This window comes from Rhea pennata, chromosome 1, assembly GCF_028389875.1.
Source record: "Rhea pennata isolate bPtePen1 chromosome 1, bPtePen1.pri, whole genome shotgun sequence".
NCBI classification, from domain to species: Eukaryota; Metazoa; Chordata; class Aves; order Rheiformes; family Rheidae; genus Rhea; species Rhea pennata.
Genome location: NC_084663.1, coordinates 202,173,745 through 202,192,028, shown reverse-complemented (window position 1 = coordinate 202,192,028; position 18,284 = coordinate 202,173,745). Strand labels below are relative to the sequence as shown.

At 37.3% G+C, this 18,284-nt stretch overlaps 1 protein-coding gene across 4 annotated transcripts in view; it reads left to right on the top strand.

Moving 5' to 3' along the window:
• The window catches only part of ARHGAP42 (Rho GTPase activating protein 42), a 159,943-nt gene that overhangs the window by 103,035 nt on the left and 38,624 nt on the right, over window positions 1-18,284 (top strand). For all 4 annotated transcript variants that reach the window (XM_062567301.1, XM_062567298.1, XM_062567300.1 and 1 more), the window contains 4 exons: window positions 1,291-1,392; window positions 5,443-5,553; window positions 12,305-12,409; window positions 16,409-16,538. In XM_062567301.1, the coding sequence (XP_062423285.1) occupies window positions 1,291-1,392; window positions 5,443-5,553; window positions 12,305-12,409; window positions 16,409-16,538 (448 nt within the window). The remainder of the gene's footprint in view (window positions 1-1,290; window positions 1,393-5,442; window positions 5,554-12,304; window positions 12,410-16,408; window positions 16,539-18,284) is intronic.

The following is an 18,284-nucleotide window of genomic DNA, read 5'->3' as shown; positions in this document are numbered from 1 at the left end:
GCTCAGGCATGCAGCAAATGTCATCCACATCCAGGCTTGACTATCAAGGGCAGCCTCAAGTTACCTGCTGCAAAGAAAGATTGGCTCCCAAACAGGGAGTCTGCAGCTGAGCTCTGACGGCTTGTGACCAGGGGCTTCAATGTCCTGGTTAGGCAGATTGCTCTCCCACCTTTCAGTGATGTGGCAAAAAATACCAGTACGTTATTCGCTTTTGCATTTTTCATTACATCTGTGACACGGTGATTTCCTCAAGCTGGTGACTTTGCTACCTGTGGCACTCAGATCTTGAAGTAACCCTGTTCACTTGTTTTTTCTTTTGGTCTAGCTCCTCAACACCGTTGTCTTAGAAGACATTGCAATATGCAACTGCTTGCACTTTTTATTAAAAGTTGGTGCCTGTGGTGTTTGATCAAATGAACTTCATTTCTCTTTGTGGTTGAAGATGTTATTAGATACTCAGGTTCCTACTACTTGATCATCAAGACATGGAATTGGAGTATTCCCCAGAAGCAAATTGTCACCATGGCTGTGGAATCAACCTGCAATTTTGGTTCCACAAAGGTTGATTTCTTGGCTGATAGATCATTTGTGAGTCTTTCCTTCTGTCTTCTCTCTTTCTTTTCAAAATGAGAGGTTTCTTATTTCTAAGGAATGCAAGTATTCTTTAAATATAGAATGGCATTGGAAATTGTACTGTATTTCTCATTCGTTAGTATTTTCTCAGGTTGGATGCCTTCTTTTCCACATGATTTTTTGGAAGATATTTCCATTATGAAGTAAGGAGAACAATAGACTGTGCATATTTTTCGTGTTAAGTACTTTTTGAGAAAGTATGTAATCTGTTTTATAACCTAGTGTAGGTGCCACCTTGAATGTAAGTCACTGGAGCTAGACAGTAGATGGTTTCCTTGTTAAAGCTGGTTGCTAAGTCTTTGAACTCCCTCTCCCATAGTATGTTTTTCAGCAAAGACAATATGAGACAGGTACCTTTATGGAACTTGGAGAATATTATTTTATGTTAAATGTCTGCTTATTACTGACATAAAACTTGACACATGTTTAATATAGGAAGGTCTGTGAGTTGATTGTATAGGCTTATTATTTATGGCAAAGCTCCCGCTTAATACTGCATTTGATAATTGAATCTGCCTCCTAGTATCTTCAGGCCTTAAATCAATGTAACCAACAAAAATGACTTTCTAACTAGTCATACTTTGGCGCACATTGTATCTTTTATGTTAGCTGCAATACTTAGTCAAATGTTTAACCTGGCAATGTTTTGATTTTCAGGATGGGAAGAAGAAGTTTGACAAGGAGAGTGAGAAATATTATTCCATCCTAGAGAAGCACTTAAATTTATCAGCAAAGAAGAAAGAATCTCATTTGCAAGATGTAAGCACTTAACGTACTACTATTACCCAGTTTCAAATTCGCATAGAGATGGTAATAGCAACCTAGTTCTCTTCAAGACATGCTGTATTTTACTTATTTGAAATTGTGGTTATTTCTTGTAGCTGCTAATGTGAATATAAACTCCTGAGTGAGGTTAATGCAGTCATAATAAGAATTAAGTATTTTAACAAGGCAATATTTTACATTTCTAACTTGCTGTGTATATTTTAAATGGCTATTTGACTTTTTTCTGGTTTTTTTGTTTTTTTTTTTTTTTTTTTTTTTTTGGGGGGGGGGGAATTACAGTAAAACCAGCAATTTGGTATTAATGACACTTTGGTTTTTTTTACCAAAATAGTTACATGCCATTTTGGGAGGATTGCTGTTGATTACTGTTGTCACGGTGACTCTTAAATTCTAAGGATTATTTTGCTGATGAAGGTTTCACAGAAGATGTAGGCATCCCTCGGTCACAAATTACAGGATTTTTTTCGTGTTTATCAATAATACTGTACTTAGATATAAATGAGATTTAGAGATTTAACATTTGTAATAGTGTTTATACTCCTAAATTGATGTAGCTGTCTATGTAATAAATCAGCTGAGATAAGATATCTATTATATAGGAGTGGTTAATTGTTCTACTCATATGCAAAAATGCATAAGTACAGTTTTCACTTTTCATATATACCATGTGTATTGATGAAGAAACAGTTCTGTTAGAAGTAAATAGCAGACAAGAAGAAAATTATTGTTATCTTATTTCAAAATACAGCAAAGTAAACTTAAACACTGATTTATTCTGGAATATAAATAAAATGTTTTACTCTTGAGGCAGGAGAATAATTGCAGTCTAAAAACAGCAACTGAAGTGAAATGTAACAACTGTGAGTCTAATAAACTGTGGTAAAATAACAATGGATTTGGCTCAAGTGTATAAACTAATGGAAAATCAGAGTGATTTTTTCCACTGTGTCCTTAAATGACATCCCTGGATTTAAAATCTTGTAACTGAGGCTGAGTTTTCTGGTTTTCTGAGTGCTGCACTTGTAAAACATATAGGCCACGTCGTGCCTGTTCTCTCCTCCCAACTTTGTAGAATCAGCAGCGTACACCAACCTTAAGTGGGAGAACATGCAATAACAAATCAACGCCAAAAATGTTTATGGGAGAGACTTTTGGGCTGTGTCACCAATCCCTGGCCCCAAAGCCGAGTGGTACCTGTTGACTCATGTCCCCATTGCTTAGGGCTAGTCCCATTTATAGCAGATTTGTCCCAGGCGGACCTAGGTGGAGCGGCCCACGGCGGAGCCAGGGAGCAGGGCAGACAGCTGTGGCTTAGTGCTTGGTTCAGGGAAAGGCTGGTGCTTGCCTCAAACCTCCACATGTACTGCAGTGGTTCTCCTACTGGAAAGACCATTTTTTGGCTGCTGTTCTCACTCTGAAAAATACTTATTTTTAAACTTACTCTTCATTTTGTTTCCTGAGGTTTCTGCCCATGTTACGTGGGTTGAAGAGTTACTGGCATGAGTAATTCTCGTACGATCTTTTTTAGGCTGTTCTATAGATCTTACTCGGGTGTGATTCAGAGTACCTTAATTAAGCAGCTACAGTTTGATAGTCCAAACATATCATATATACATTGGCTTGCATATGTTTGTCTTACTGAAATATGCTGGATATTGTAAGAGCCTATGACGCTACTGACAATTCACATAGATTGATCTTTTCTCCCTTATGTAGCTACATAATATTGTCTTTTACTACCTATGGAAAGCTACAGGGAAGCAGAAAATGGTCAGAATTAAGTGATGTGAAAAAGTTAATAAACTGTTGAGCTTGTTTCTGTGAAATCTATTCCAAAATTAGACATGTATGTAGAGACAAAGACTTCATTCTCCAAGCTTGTATGAAGATCTGATATACATTTTGGTGATATCCTCAATCAGTTGAAATATTGCTCAATATAATTAGGTATCACACAGATAGACTCAAAATCCTATCCATCAAATCTTTTGTTTTACATTCAGTTCAGTGTCATACAAAAATGTGTGGAAATCCCTTCAGCTTTTGAAACTTTAAAATCACTTCCAAAGTGGTTCTTAAAATCTGAATCCTCAATGTTCACACAAATTCATCAACTTCTACAGAAGATGTATTTTGGAAACTATGATTAATCCCTGTACCCTAGTGGTGATTATGGCCTTAATTTAGGAACCCAATCCATATTTGAGACGATACTTAGTTATCATAAGTAGCATTGCAATTACACTTTGCTTAAATGCTGTTCAGAATAGAGATGGATTTAATTATGTATTTAAATACTTTCCTGAATCAAAGCCTGAAAGAGCTCATTTCTAAAACTGGATTATACTGTTTATTTAGAATTAAATGTGAGAACTGAGGTCTGTGTCAAGTGCTTATTGACTGTACTTCTGCAAGGGAGCATTTACTGGGCCACGTCCCAAAGTGGTGGCACCTGGTTCTGTTCAGCTATATTGCATTTTAGACAGCATATTCTTTTGTGAAATAAATTATTAACATACAATATGAAAGGAAACAGTAGCTGAGCACACTGTATGAATGGCACATGGCAGAGTCAATTTTGAGGTAAGACACTCCATTCTTGGAATTTTGAGTGTTTGATCCCTTTTCCATAATATTAATTTTTGTACTTAATTTCTTGATTTGGTTTTTATAGGCAAGGGAAGGAAATGGTGCTGCTAAATCGTTTGAAGCCAATGCTTTCGGGTGGTACTGGATCACTATAGATGTGGGTTGATATTAACTCTGTCTTGCCTGTATCATGATAGTAGCATGTCCTTAACTAAAGAAGCAGTGTTAGTTATCTATGGTGCCAGTAGACACAGAGTGCGATCTGAAGGAAAACACTTGTTTTTTTTTTTTTCATGTTTGTAATGTTAAAAGTACTAAAAGTACTAAACTTTTATGATGAGTTTGCTATTTTAATGTCTTCTGTCATTAGACATCTAGCTTTTCCATTTTTCCCACATTTGTTATTTTTAATGTCAGAATTGAACTGGAGAATATGCAGAAGTTTTATATAACTGGGATAAGTCAAAAATAGCTGAACTGGTTTCACTCATACTGTCCAAACTTGATAACGTTTCTTGTTGACCAAAGACAAAAACTGACAAATTCAGTCCAAAAGGGTTTTGCTTGAGAAAGTGATTTTTTAACTATAAAAGAGGTCTCCAAATGGAAACTGCGTCTCTTCTCTAGTATTATCCACACATTACACTGACAGTTTCTTGCCTCTTTCTTGTGGCTTGTTTAAACTGAAGTTGAGAACCTATTACTCTTCATCAGCTAAGAGAATTAATTCTTTAGCTCTTCTGGTAGAAACCTTTGTTTTTGCACTGGATCTTCATGGAGGATGGTATTATGCAGGCATTTCTGACAAATAATTGCCTTGTACTTCTTGCATTTTGAAAATGAAAATATGAAAAATAACTGATTTGTGGGGATGAAGGTGTGAATATGTTTATATTCCCAGAGAATGTGACAAATGCTATAAAGTAATAGGCTGCAAGATTTCTTTGTTAAAGACACTCTATTTAAGAAAGAAAACAAAACTCTTGAAAAAGTATTTGAAGCTGAAAAACATGTATGTTTTTGGTGGTACTCAAAGATTTCAGCAGAAATATTAATCATTTTGTCCTGCCTTGACTCCTGTCCTACTCCTCTGTTTCTTATCCTAAGATTTCCATATGCCTGAAACAAGTGTTCTCCATGTTCACCTTTCCATGTTTCCTTCCAGCCACTCTTAAAAGCTTTAATGTGTTAAGTGCAAAAACAAAGAGGAAACCAAACAGGAGAAGGGAAAAAGCAGTGTTAAAGTGTGTAGCATTAGCTTCTTAAACTTGCATTTAGCTATTTTAAGTAGCCATTTTAATTTCCAGAAAAACTGAACCTTACAAAGCTGGTAAAGCAGATCTTATGTCAGATCCATTTGGTCATGACAAAATCCCATTTTAAAGCAATTATGAAAGTAAAATAATGTTGTCTCTATTTCATTTTACTTTTTAGGCAGATACGCAGATTGACAGAGAACATCAAAACTTTTATGAAGCATCATTGGAATATGTTTTTAAAATTCAAGAAGTACAGGAGAAAAAGAAGTTTGAATTTGTTGAACCCGTAAGTTTTATTTTCTTTACCAAATTTAGAGTGTCTGCATTTAAAGTTGAAAGTTTAATTTAAAATACCTATTTTTTCCATCCTTTTAGTTGTAACTACAGGTCATTTGTATACAGATGAACATGAAATCTTGGCTTGGGCATTTTCCCTCTTTATTAAAAGTTTATGTAAGAGTACCATATCTACTGTGAAGTGAAATGTAAGGTGACTTGAAGTGTGCATAACATTTTAATCAGACTACATATAATGTTGTGTCTGTGCAACAAGTAATGAGTATTTCCTAATTTTGTGGCTGAAATTTTGAGCCAGATTTGGATTTAAATATTCTGTGTATGTAGCATACCTGTCATGGGCATTTTCCAAATTATATGTGAAATAATGTGCAAAATCAGTTCTTCTGCAGGGTAGGTAAGTTCGTTTTTTGATAAAGTCATTTGTAGTTAACTGTACAAAAAAAAGAAAACATATCCTTAGACAGGAAAAAGAGGAAGCTAAAGTTATGGTTATAAAGTTGTAAAGTTATGTTCCAAAGACTATTTTCATGTCTGATATTTGGCACCTGGACTGCATTTTTTTCCATACCATCTACTATAGCAGCCAGGACCTGAGGCTGTTTCAATCTGATGTGCTAGCATATCTCTGTGGCCTATTAATAGTGTTGATACTGTTCAGATCCTGCAGGACTGCTTGCCACTTGTCTTATTTTGTGAGTACTTGTAGTCCTTTACAGAGAACGTCCAGTGTCGACTGCCCCTTCCAGCTGAGCACACTGAGGGCAGCAGAGCATCACTTGCGAAGGAGGAACATGATGAGCACAACTTTCTTTTCTCTCTTCAAATCATCTTCCAGCTTCCTTTTAACTAACCACAGCAGCATCCTTGACTGTGAAACAGGTTGAATTACATCTGTAACAGCCAGTATCACCAAAAAGAACTTCTCAGATGCCTTCTTACCATGAGAGGAGAATATATGGTATAGTGAATGTTTGACATTGATGCAAACTAATGAAACTGGATTCAACAAGCAGTACTTACAGAAATCCTATCTTTATGGCATACAGCTGCCAAATCTCAGAGGCTAAAACTTTCCTTGGATTCCTAAATAAGGACATTTTTCTACCTGTCATAGATTAATCCAGAGTGTCTCTGTCTAAAACTCTCACATCCTGGAAAAATCTAGCAATCTTGACCTAGCTCTGACCCTGGTATAGGAGACCTCATGCTCCTTTAAAGTAATAGAAACTTACTGTATTGAGGAGATTTTGTACATCAGGAAATACTGTTTTACAGTTGCATATAGTTAAAATAGGGCATCTTTCATTCCATGTGCTGGACAGAAAAAAATAATAATTTTATTTATCTTGTCTGAAGATACCGAGCTTTATCCTTTTGACCAACAGAATTGTACTTAATGCACAGTAGAGGGAAGATGAAAAATACTATTTATGTCTCTGTTTTTTTGGAGGGGAAGGGGAGCCAAGGTCAGTGCTTTGATTAGCTCAGACCTAAGTCCCCTACAGCTGCCCCAAGGCTCTATGAGCCATTACAACAGCAGCTACAAATTACCAGAATGAAAGAGTTATTTATCAGTGCGTTAGTGCTGATGCACTGAAGCAAGCAAGGGAAGTTGTTGGTAAACTCAGTGTTGCGGACCTGGGGTATGTTGTCACCGGATTTACAGTTTTAGTAGGTAAAATTAACTTTGAGTAGTCAGTTGCCATGATGTATCAGATAGGTAGGCTGTGTAGTCCAGTGTGCTATTTGTTATACTTGATATTGCAGGGGAAGGTACAGGAAATACTACAGTGGCTGAATAGTGATAACCCTTTCAGGAAGTGTCTTCTGCCCAAAATATGTGTTGGTTAGAGTCTAACATTAGTTATAGAAATTTTGCACCTTCAAAATTTGTAAATTGTTGTTTCTTTTGTGTTGCATACAACATGTTGGAATTGAAACACATACTAAAAGCGCAAAATTTAAATTATGGTAAGTAGATTATAACACATATCAGCAATAATGTGAGATAAAGAAATGGATCTTCAAAATAGACTTTCTAAAAATGCATAGTTTATGCAAGCGATCTGTGAAGTATAAGCATGTGCTTCTAGAAGCAAATAGATAAGGACAAAGATTAACTTTTCAAAATCAGATATCAAAAGAATTACCCTATTACTCATTTTCCTCTGTGTGCTCTACAGATGTTCAGATGCTAGAAAATGCCTGTTGGAGCATATATTAAGCCATTTGTCTTCACAGTCTGTGCTAGTTGTGGAGCTTCCTAGTAGCTGTGCTGCTTATGCCTCTGAGTTGTCAGCTCAGTATCACATCTCTGTATAATTTTCAATCTGATGGGTTTGTAACAGAAATGTACTTTGCTAAACTGTCCTTCAAAGAGCAACTCTGTTAATGCAGTGGCGGTGGATGTTATGATGCCCATGTGGAAGAAGGAAAAGTTGATGTCATGAGAGCAGAACTCAAAAAGGAGATAACCTGCTGCTCTGCAGTTCCTTCCAAGTTCTTCGGGTTTGTCTATGCCAAAGGATACAGGTGCTCTGGGACAGAGTGGGAAAAATTGCCAGGCATGTTATACCTAGGGACGCAGAAGCTGCCAGAGTGGAGAATGTCGCCTTCCTCCAGGGAGAGGAAGAAATTTTGAAGGATGAAATGCTGATGGCTCGTACCCTAGTCAGGGGATTCTGGTACTTAGAGGTCTGCAGCTGGCCCTCTTCCCCTGCTGTACTGTGCCTCTTGCCTCAAGAAGTTGCTAACGTATATTGAAATATGAGTAATTGGCAACTGCCTATTTTTTAATCCTTCTAGATTTTTTACATTTTTCAAGGGGAAAAAATATACTAAAGCTTTTCATTCAGATTACAAGTTTGAACCTGCTCTCAAGCACAAATTTATTTTACGATTTACCCTGCAGCAGGCTAAAATCAAAACTAAGCAGGTGAAAATAATCTCTACTCCTAGTGTTGCCATTTTGTCCAGGAGAAACTAGTCAAAATCAATGTGATTTTCCAGAGATGTACACTATTTATGAGTAAAATTCAAACTCCTTCCTAGGGCTCTGTTTTATACCTCAGTAAAGCCCAGATTCCCGTTGGCCTGCAGGGATCAGGGCCCAGAGTTCAGAAACAGTAAATATCTGAAGTGAGAGGAATGGTCCGTTAGCTGTCACAAGCCCAGAAGTGTTTATTTAAAGAAAAAAAAATCTGAGTGCAATTGCAATTGAAGTCCTATGAGACTTCACTATTTTATCCAAAGAAACTGTGGATAATACAATTCAAATTCAATTTCCCTTTTCTTGGATTTCCTATGTTATTAGCCACATTCACTTTAATCTGATGAATAAGTACCTTTTGGTGCTATCTGCTTATAAATAAAATGAAACCAGGGAGACAGGGACTTTTGGCTGATGCGCTGCAGGCCAGAGGTTAAATTCCTCTCCTATCCGAAACCCAAGTACAGTCGTCTTCCTGTGAGAATGAAATGACCAAGCAGTTCTTGGGGTCACAAGCTCTACATAAAAATAAATAAAGTCTCACAAAGGAGCTGGATTTTGTTTCAGGTTTTGTGTTGAAATCCTTGCAGCTCTTGCAGTGTGCAGATAGTGAGTAGTATTGCATTACTGAGTTTAAACCTTGCTTTTTATTCATCCGACCAATTAGTTATTCAAAAAGGGGTAACTATAAGGGACTTTTTATGCTTGAAAAATTGATATTATCAACACATCAGGGATTATATGTAGTAATTACGTACATATGTAATTATATGTAATGTTTGGTGAACCAGGTCACCTTTTTACATGTGAAAACCACCTTGAACCACATTATGAAAATATTTTTTTGATTAAGAGAATGTCTAGTTTTATATATTTTCCTGTTACTTACAATAAATCCCTTAAAATTATGAGCGTGACGCAAGCATCAGTGCTGCTTCCAGCATTTATTGAGGGCAGGTTTAGCTCAGTTGGTTAGAGGCATGGTGCTGCTAGTGCTGAGGTCATGGGTTCAGTCCCCATACAGGGCTACGCTGAGGGTTGGACTAGATGATCTCCAGAGGTCCCTTCCAACCTTACCATTCTCTGATCAGCAACAACACAACCCTCTTAACAGCATAAGGCAGAAAAGTACTTGACCTTTAGATCTCTGTGCAGTGCTACAGCAGTGCTGCCACCTGTCCTAAGGGGAGAGAAGAGGTAGTGAAAAAGCAATCCTGTGCAGGCCCTTTGGGTGCGGGGTGTTTTCTGGTCCCCTTATCTTCCACCACTAGAGATCTGTACATAGAAGCAAATAACATCCTCAGTTATCAATTTCTTCAACAGAGAACATCAGTAACTTGGACTAGGACTGGCATAAAATAAACATATTTGTACTTTCCTTTTATTCCTCTTTTTTCTCTATGTACTTAGAGAGCATTTGACCAAGAGAATTTCAAGGCCAGATCCTCTGCAATGCACAACTACCAGAATAGCAGAACAGCAGTTTAACTCAAATACATTCAGAATTCTTGTCTTCTTTTTTTTAACTGCATGTTTTGTGCTCTCAGATAACTTCAGTTTTGCTGCCATCTAGTGCCAAATGTTTTCCCCTCAGTATTTCTCAGTGTACTACGTTCTCAGTAAAAGCTGTGTGACAGAAACTGTTTTTCTGTCAATATTGAAGCTGAAGTTTCACCAATTTGTACTACGTTCTTCAGAAATATCTCTTAAATGGATCTTTAAAAATCGGACGTAAACTGACATGCTGAATTTTCCCCCCACTGTTTCTTTCACTGCAATTTTGAGTATGCTCTGATGGGCAGCTTTGGCTGCAGTTTTGATGAGTGCTCATATTACTACTGCAATTCTTATTTCACTGGAAAAGATGGGTTTAGCAGTAGGCTCTTACGGTTTAAGTGAACCCACCTGATTTTGACTGAATCAAACTGGAAAAGTGACAGGAGTGGGGGTGCTGCTGTGGCTGGGAGTGGGGCTGAATAACTGAGCCTGCAGCGCCTGCACAGCTGCAGCACAGCACAGCTGCAGCTATAAAGTATATGTTTGCAACTTTATTCCTAAGCAAATGGAAAGATTTTTTTTTCTTTTTAAAGAACTAGAATTGCTCTAGAAAGCCCACAAAATTGTAAAACTCTTTAGATGTGCTTACATCATTGGAGCCTTTTAAGATAAATTGTCATATTTTGCTCTTCATCAGAACCACGTGAATAACCACAAAGAGGCTTTCAGGGCCAGATCATCAGGCTGCCCAGTGTTGTCATTAAAGCTGTGACAATTCACATGCTAGCTGAGGAGGTTTTGCTCGGTCGGGCTGTCTTTGTTGTTTGCCAGTGGGATGTGGTTTGGAAATTCACGCCCGTTGGACAGCCCCCCTGAAAAGCCATGCAATATTTAAAAAACAGCTCGTGCCCATGCATTTTCACAGTTCCAGGGCCACCAGGAGCTTTCACACCTTTGCCCAAGGCTGCTGTTTCAGCTGCTCTTGCAGTACAAGTGAATACCAAGGAGGGGGTCTTCATGCTTATTATTTGTGCCAGCCCCCAATGCTTTATAACCCTTGAGCTGCTTTAACTTACTAATGAGGAAAAAAAATAGCTTTCTGAGGTAGAGCTTCCCACTGAAAGGCTCCAGGGGAGCTGGCAGGGGGGTATGCGGGACAGAGGGGGAAGAGAGGAAAAGCTGGATGGGGGCAGGACGACGATAGCAGCAAGCCATAGCATTAGGTCTCCTGCCCACAGAGCTGCCGCCTTATCTTCTCATCCTTTAAGAATGAAACTTTGCAAATTAAAGTGTGTGGAGAGTCTTGTGAGCCTTGAATTGATGGGGCTCTAAAACTGCACAGTACTAGTTTAGCTATTCTCTTGAAATATATGCGTTATTTCATACAGCATTCTCTTAGTGAACAATGAAAGAGTGAGACGGAACAATTAAGTGGGATTTCTCCCGGGGGGGGGGGGGGGAAGGGTAGATGTAAAGAAAATACAAACACATTGAAAGCCACAATTTAAAGTTGTTTCATTTAGAATAATCTATAGTATGGGTGACACAAAGAAAAGTGTATTAGGTATGAAGGATGGGATTTATGTTACCTAACTCTAAACAGTCTAAGCTATTTCAGTAGTTGATGGAGAGAGATAGATGCTTCCACTCATCCTCCTCTGAGAAAGAAGTCCAGAAAAGGAAAGGAAAGAACTATGTGCTTGAAAACTTGCATTTTTCTACAGAGTTAGGAAGCAGCCTAGACAACTAGTTACTTAGACTAGATGATTAATTTTTCAATGGATATAATATAGTAAGATAGATCAGGCTTGTTTTTCTGCTTTTGTTACTGTATTTCCCAAAGAATGTATCATTATGTTTGCTTGACTATTTTCAGCTCAATTACATATACAAAGAGAAACACTCCGCAATAAAAATTAAATGTTTATTACCTAGTAGCATGCGATGCAACCTACCACAATGCCTAGAGAAACATTGCTTTATTTTATAACAGATGAAATTAGGTGGCATTTTAAAACTAATAGGTGGTAGGAATGTTTTACTGCTGAAAACAAATTGAAAAAATCAACTGTCCTTAGTTTTTGCTTTCTAAAATTTACTTGAATAAAAGAGTTTATCAGTCATTTAAGAACTGTTTTTTCACTATCATAGGCAATATTCCTTATTTCTAAGTTAGTGTGTATTACTTGTAATAGTTAACTTTAAGAGTATTTGCTAAAATATATAATGCTTCTTCAATTTACCTTTTCAGCTTTTGGCCTTTCTTCAAGGATTATTTACATTTTACCATGAAGGATATGAACTGGCTCAGGAGTTTGCACCATACAAGCAGCAGCTGCAGTTCAATTTACAGAATGTAAGGCTGATTTGTGCTTATGCCATTTTGTTTGCTAATTTGATTTCAGGATATTAAAGCAAACTCGTAGCATTTTATTAAAACTGTAAATCTTGCAATGTTTCAGTAATCTGAAATCAAATTAATATGTAAATAGATACAAAATATTTTGGTAACCATGATGTGATGAAGATTCTAGTCAACAAAGAAATTCAGAAGATGAATCTTCATGTGATTTTGTGACCAAGACCTAGGAAAATAGGCCAGCAACAAAGTCTCTATTAAAAAGCTTGGTTGTCCAGATAGGTTTAAGCATGTATGTTAAGCGCTTTCTTGAGAATGGCATCTTATTTTCTGGAGTAAGTGAATGTCCCCAAAATGTTCCAGATAGTAAAGATGGTGCAGTTTGTTTCTTTAAAATCACAGGTTGCCATGAACAACTTATTCTGCTGTTCGCTGACTTTCCACTGGATGTGAAGCATCCTTTGGAAGCCTTTCCCTGACTGTACTCTGGATTTAGTATGTCTGCATAACAGAACTGGTGGGGCCTTCCTCCATGGGAAGCAGCTCTCACAAGCTTTAACTTTCACTGGAAAAAAAGGTTTTCTTGCACGTATACAGAATAGTCTCGATGGAATAGATGGATCTTGTGCTGTAGCTTGCTCTAAATTTGGGGCTAAGGGTCATTCAAGATGAGATTGTGACCAAAACAAAGACCATGCCTTTCAGAAATAGTATTTTAAAAATTCATTTGATCAACCTATTTTTCTACCCATCATAACAGCTATATGCAAATAATATTTCACTGTGAGGAAGTCAATAGAGAGAATTAATATTCTATTTTAAAGTTTTTATGGCAGACTCAGCTGTTACAGTTGCAAGGACATATGATCCCTTATCATTTCCTTTTAAAGGGAAAAGTAGAATTAAACATGTTAATATTGGGCCAATCTTATGTTTTTTCAGGCCAAGTATCTTCAAAGTAAAGAACAAATGAAAAAAGAGTGATGGACTTTTATCATTTTACTCAGGCTTTTGTATTTTTGGAATAAATCCATTTTTTTTTCTTCAGAGAGGAAAAGATAAAAAGCTGACAGAAACTGTTGCAGCTCCACTAACATTAAAGAAGCAACAACAGTGTAGAACAGCTGATGGCAGCCTTTGTGGATAGTGCCTTGACCACTAAATTTAGGTGACATGAATAGGAGTGCAAGCACATCTTGCTGTCTCCAGAGCAAGTGCTACTCCCTGTGGGTTGCTGGAGGATGTCGCAGTAACACTCTTCCTCTAGCATTCGATTCTTACAGAGGCATGTGATTGCTCAGGGCTTGGAAGATAACATTGCCTGGCATGGTTGATGTAGGTCTGTATTCTTAGTAGAATTGCACTCTTCCAGGTTTTGTCCTCCTTAGCCCTTTCCTTCAGACTGTTTGTCTGTTGTCCATATGTAAATATGATCCCTTTTAAAATGCTGCCTGGGAAAAAAAAAGGCTGAAGTTCCTAGATGATTATCCTTTTGAATTGAAATGCAAATGTTCTTCTTTGTCCATAGAGCAATTGTCCCTTTCGAATTATTTATTTACTTTTAGTTTGCTACTGAGACTGTTTTAGCTAAAGGCACAAGGGGTCAGTGTTGTTGCACAGCACAGGTTCACTGGAAGAGTGAACAAATGTGCTTCAGTCCAGTGATCTTTTCCTCTAATGTGGCAAATTCTGAAAGAAGCATGACAGATAGGAGCACAGACCAAAACTAGAAGTGTAAGACAGGATGCATTAGTGTCCTTTATGCATAGATGCTGTGAGAAACAGAATTACTGAAGTATTTTCTCCGATTCAAGTTTAAAAGAATATTTAAAACTTTTCTCTTGTTCAATAGTAGTTAAAGGCTACTTGAAATTGTAGGTAGTCTCCAGAGATAGAGGGAGATCTAATGTTAGGCAGAAGGAAGGATATATTATGATATTGTTTTTTATTGTATTTAAACATCAGACAAAAATATGCATGAAGATACAGCGGGATACACTCACTGTTCACCCCTTTTACAGAGAAGTTTGGACCCTGGCTCCAGGTTTAGATTCATGGTCTTTTTTTTTTTTTTTTTTTTTTTTTTTTTTTTTTTTTCCCAGCAGCAGTCTACCTATTGTGCCTTAGCACTCAGAACATCATCCAACCTCAGAATGAGTTGCAATAAATCTTTTTAGGTCAGGACAGACAAACTGAAGGCAGTATCCAGCAGAAACTGTGTTCAGGCTATTGTAGGTGTCAGTAATACTCCTCTCCCTTGCATTGGGTTTGATGGTGTTACAATTCTTGCAGATTAGTTGATCTGTTGAACTACTGTCTCTGTTCTTAAAAATTTTCCTGCAAGGTAGAGTAGCAGTAGTAAAATCTGGCAGACCCCACAGTGCTGAGTAGTCTTCGTGGTGCCTCGTAGTCTTCATGGCCTACCATGACCTGTTGTTATGTTCACTGTTCCAGCTGGCCACAGACTTATGTCATGTGTCAGTTGGCTTGGTTTTCTGCAAATTGATACAAAATCCTGTCTGCTTAAACTAAGTAATTAAAAATTCAGCAAACAGGTGAAAACAGGGATATTCCTTTCTTCAACAGCATATGGTCCTGATCTAAAGCCTTTTAAAGGCTTTAAATACCTTTGCTTAAGTTTGGTCTGAACTAAGGAGATTATTTTAAAAGTTCTGGAAAAAACTTTACCTTTCCTCTTTGCTTAATGATTAATTAAAAAACATTTGCCTTATTTAATGCAAGCGTTTGGAAGAGGAAGATTTAATATATGTATTAACTCTACCACTATGTAAAGCCACAGATGTTCTTTAATGACAGTTTCTCTAATTAGACTAGACTCTAATTAGCATGTTAGACTCATCTAGCATAGCATACATTGTGTAAACTTTTCTAAGCAACTCTCGCACCTTACGTCTCCATAGCTCTTTACAGTCTGTGGGTTCATAACTACCTGAGAGGTCAGTCCATATTGTTGCTATCTTATGGACATTTTGTGAAGGTTAAGTGATAGTGCATAGCTTCAAAAATGTAAAGCCACAGAAAAATGAAAAGTATTCACCAGTATGTAGAATCCTGACATCTTTCTGATTAGCTGGGATAACTTTGCAAAGACATTACAAAAATCTTTATTCTATTCTATTACATACAGGAACAAAGAGTGTTCAATGTCTGGTGTATCAGTAATGATCTATGAAACCTCTGATACCTCAGAATAATTCACCTATAGAATAGTGTTAGATGTGTGGAGGGAAATCTTGACCCCACTGAATTCACTAGACAAAATGTGCATTTGAAAGCATACAGACCTTTACAAATAGGAATTACTTAGCTTTGTGCCTAATTGTTGGGCCAGATGCTTGGTTACATTTACAATATTTATGGCAGACAGAGTCTTTCCATGCAGTTGGCACAGTTCTGCCACATGTGACCTGTTTTGTACTTAATTATGTTATACTTAAATGTGGCATTCGCATAGTCCTATTAGAAAGTGTACATGACAGAGCAGCCATGGTGTTACTGAGGGTATTGATACATAGTCTTCTGCAGGCAGGTTCAGGCTTACTGTTTCTGCGTGTGGACAGACCACAGCCACAGTCACATTAACCCAGCATTAAGCCAAACCAGTTTACTCTGCATTGTACTTTTAATGAGGCTTATTACTTCAGGTTTGGGGCTGTGCTGTCTGTAGCTTCTAGTTTAGACCCAGCTTCTGTATTCGTGTCCTAGATTAGAAATAGAGAAAGACTGCAAAATATTGTATAAACATAAACTTAATATAGGAAATGGCATCCTTTTTGAAATTAGTGACCTGCAGAAAGAGGAATGCTACTACTCTAAACTACCATTTGCCTCAGCACTTGTCTGTTCAAGTTGAATTCTTTATTCCTCTGTTGACATAACTTCTAGAGCAAGAGTGTGGGTTCATTTCTGTTTTTCATTTCATCATTGTTTTAGTAATTGCATGGTTTTTTTTTTTTTGTTTTTTTTTTTTTTAAGACCCGGAATAATTTTGAAAGCACTAGGCAGGAAGTGGAGAGACTCATGCAAAGAATGAAAGCAGCTAACCAGGATTACAGACCACCCAGTCAATGGACAATGGAAGGCTATCTCTATGTGCAGGAAAAACGTGAGTATATAGATGTACCTTTTAGTTAATTTGATAAGCACACCAAGAAATACAAGGATGAGAAAAGGGATTAGTTAGCAGGGCTGTACAACAACTCTGAGCTTGAACATTCCAGACTTCTCTGTGGTTGCTTTCCAGAAAGATCTGGTTATTTAAGAAGTACTCAGAGTAGCTAAGACCAGATGAAACAATAATTAAAAACACTCATATACAACTTCTGCTCTTGCTCACTGGGTCCCTGCTATTGGCCACCTCAGTGCCTGAGTGACAGCTAACTTGGCTTAGTCCCCTCGCTCTGAGCTCTGCCTGCTGCCTAGCTTCTCACTGCAGAAGCTGCAAATGCCCAGCCCTCCATGGTGGCTTTGCCTTCACATCCTTGCAGTCTCCTGAACTTTCTCTGCTTGAACAGGCTCCACATGGTTCATTTAGCGGGAGTAACCTCCCCTTTCACCACTTACCAGGCCATCTAAAGAGTAAAGGAACATGCACATACTTGAAAACAATTGAAAATAAAGATGTCAGAAGAAAAAGCAGCTAAATACAGTCTGTCACAGCTTCATAATAGCTACAAATCTATACCTAATTATTTACTTTGTAAGAAATGAGAATGAGGTGATGTCCAAAAAGAATAAAGGGGTACTGTTGAAGCTGTCAGACGTATCTGAGAATACTTGAAAAGGCCTAGCATTAAATCCTGTTATGAAGGATTACAGAACAAGGAAATATGTGTAAAGTCAAATGAGAGAATACAAAACTGTATGTGATCTGATGTATCATCTGCCTCTGTTTTACAGTCTAAACAGCATAGAAAACCAAGCCAAATCAGCTTCATTAGACAGGATCATTGAAAACCTCTGTGAAATGGTTTTGAATGCATGTGGTACCCAGAGCTTTCTTTGATTTGAAATTGATCTGATGCCAGATAGGTAGACAGCAGTCATTTGAGACAATGTGTATGTGCTTGTGAAAGTTTGATGTATGTTCAAAAAGATTGAATGCAACTTTATTTACATCTGATTTCTCAATCTAAAATTAAAATAGGAGGTATAGCAATATAGAATTCCTGTGTCAGACCTAGTCCCACTCAGCCTCACTTTTGAGGGTATCTTCTCCTTCACTCTGTTCTCCCCTTTAGATAATACTTCAAAAGACTATATGGTGTTATAGATAATTATTTTTCAGGTAGCATCCTGTAATTAATCTTTATTCTATATGTGATAAAGAAAAAGAAAATCTCAGTGCTTATAATAGTTAACCTCATTCACTTTTAGCCTCAGTAAGCACTGAAAGTTTTAAGAAGAGTCCCTATGTTTTGGTTGAATAATAATGATAAAAGAAACCTGTGTTAAGTGGAAATTACACTGAGCCCTGTTAATGGGGGAGGGAGGAAAGGAGTGAAGCATTGGGCACATGCTGTGCTTCATTAAATAGTGAGAGGCCAACTTGACATCCTCTTACTGAAAAGAAATTTGTTCATTAGTTTATTCTGGAGTAAGAATAACAGGCTCTGTGTCAGAGGGAAGGCACCAATTGTATATTTTCTTGTCATACTGGTTTACTCTCCTGCAACCATTATCCCGTAGGCTCCTGTCAAATTATAGACAACTGGGTTAATATTTGCTACTCTTGAGAATATAAATAAATATTTTATATATGTAATACTGCTGTTAATGTGAGATAGTGGATATGTTTATGGGAAGTATGGCAGTTGTCTCTAAATTGCTTTTTCTTTACATGGGTAGTCAT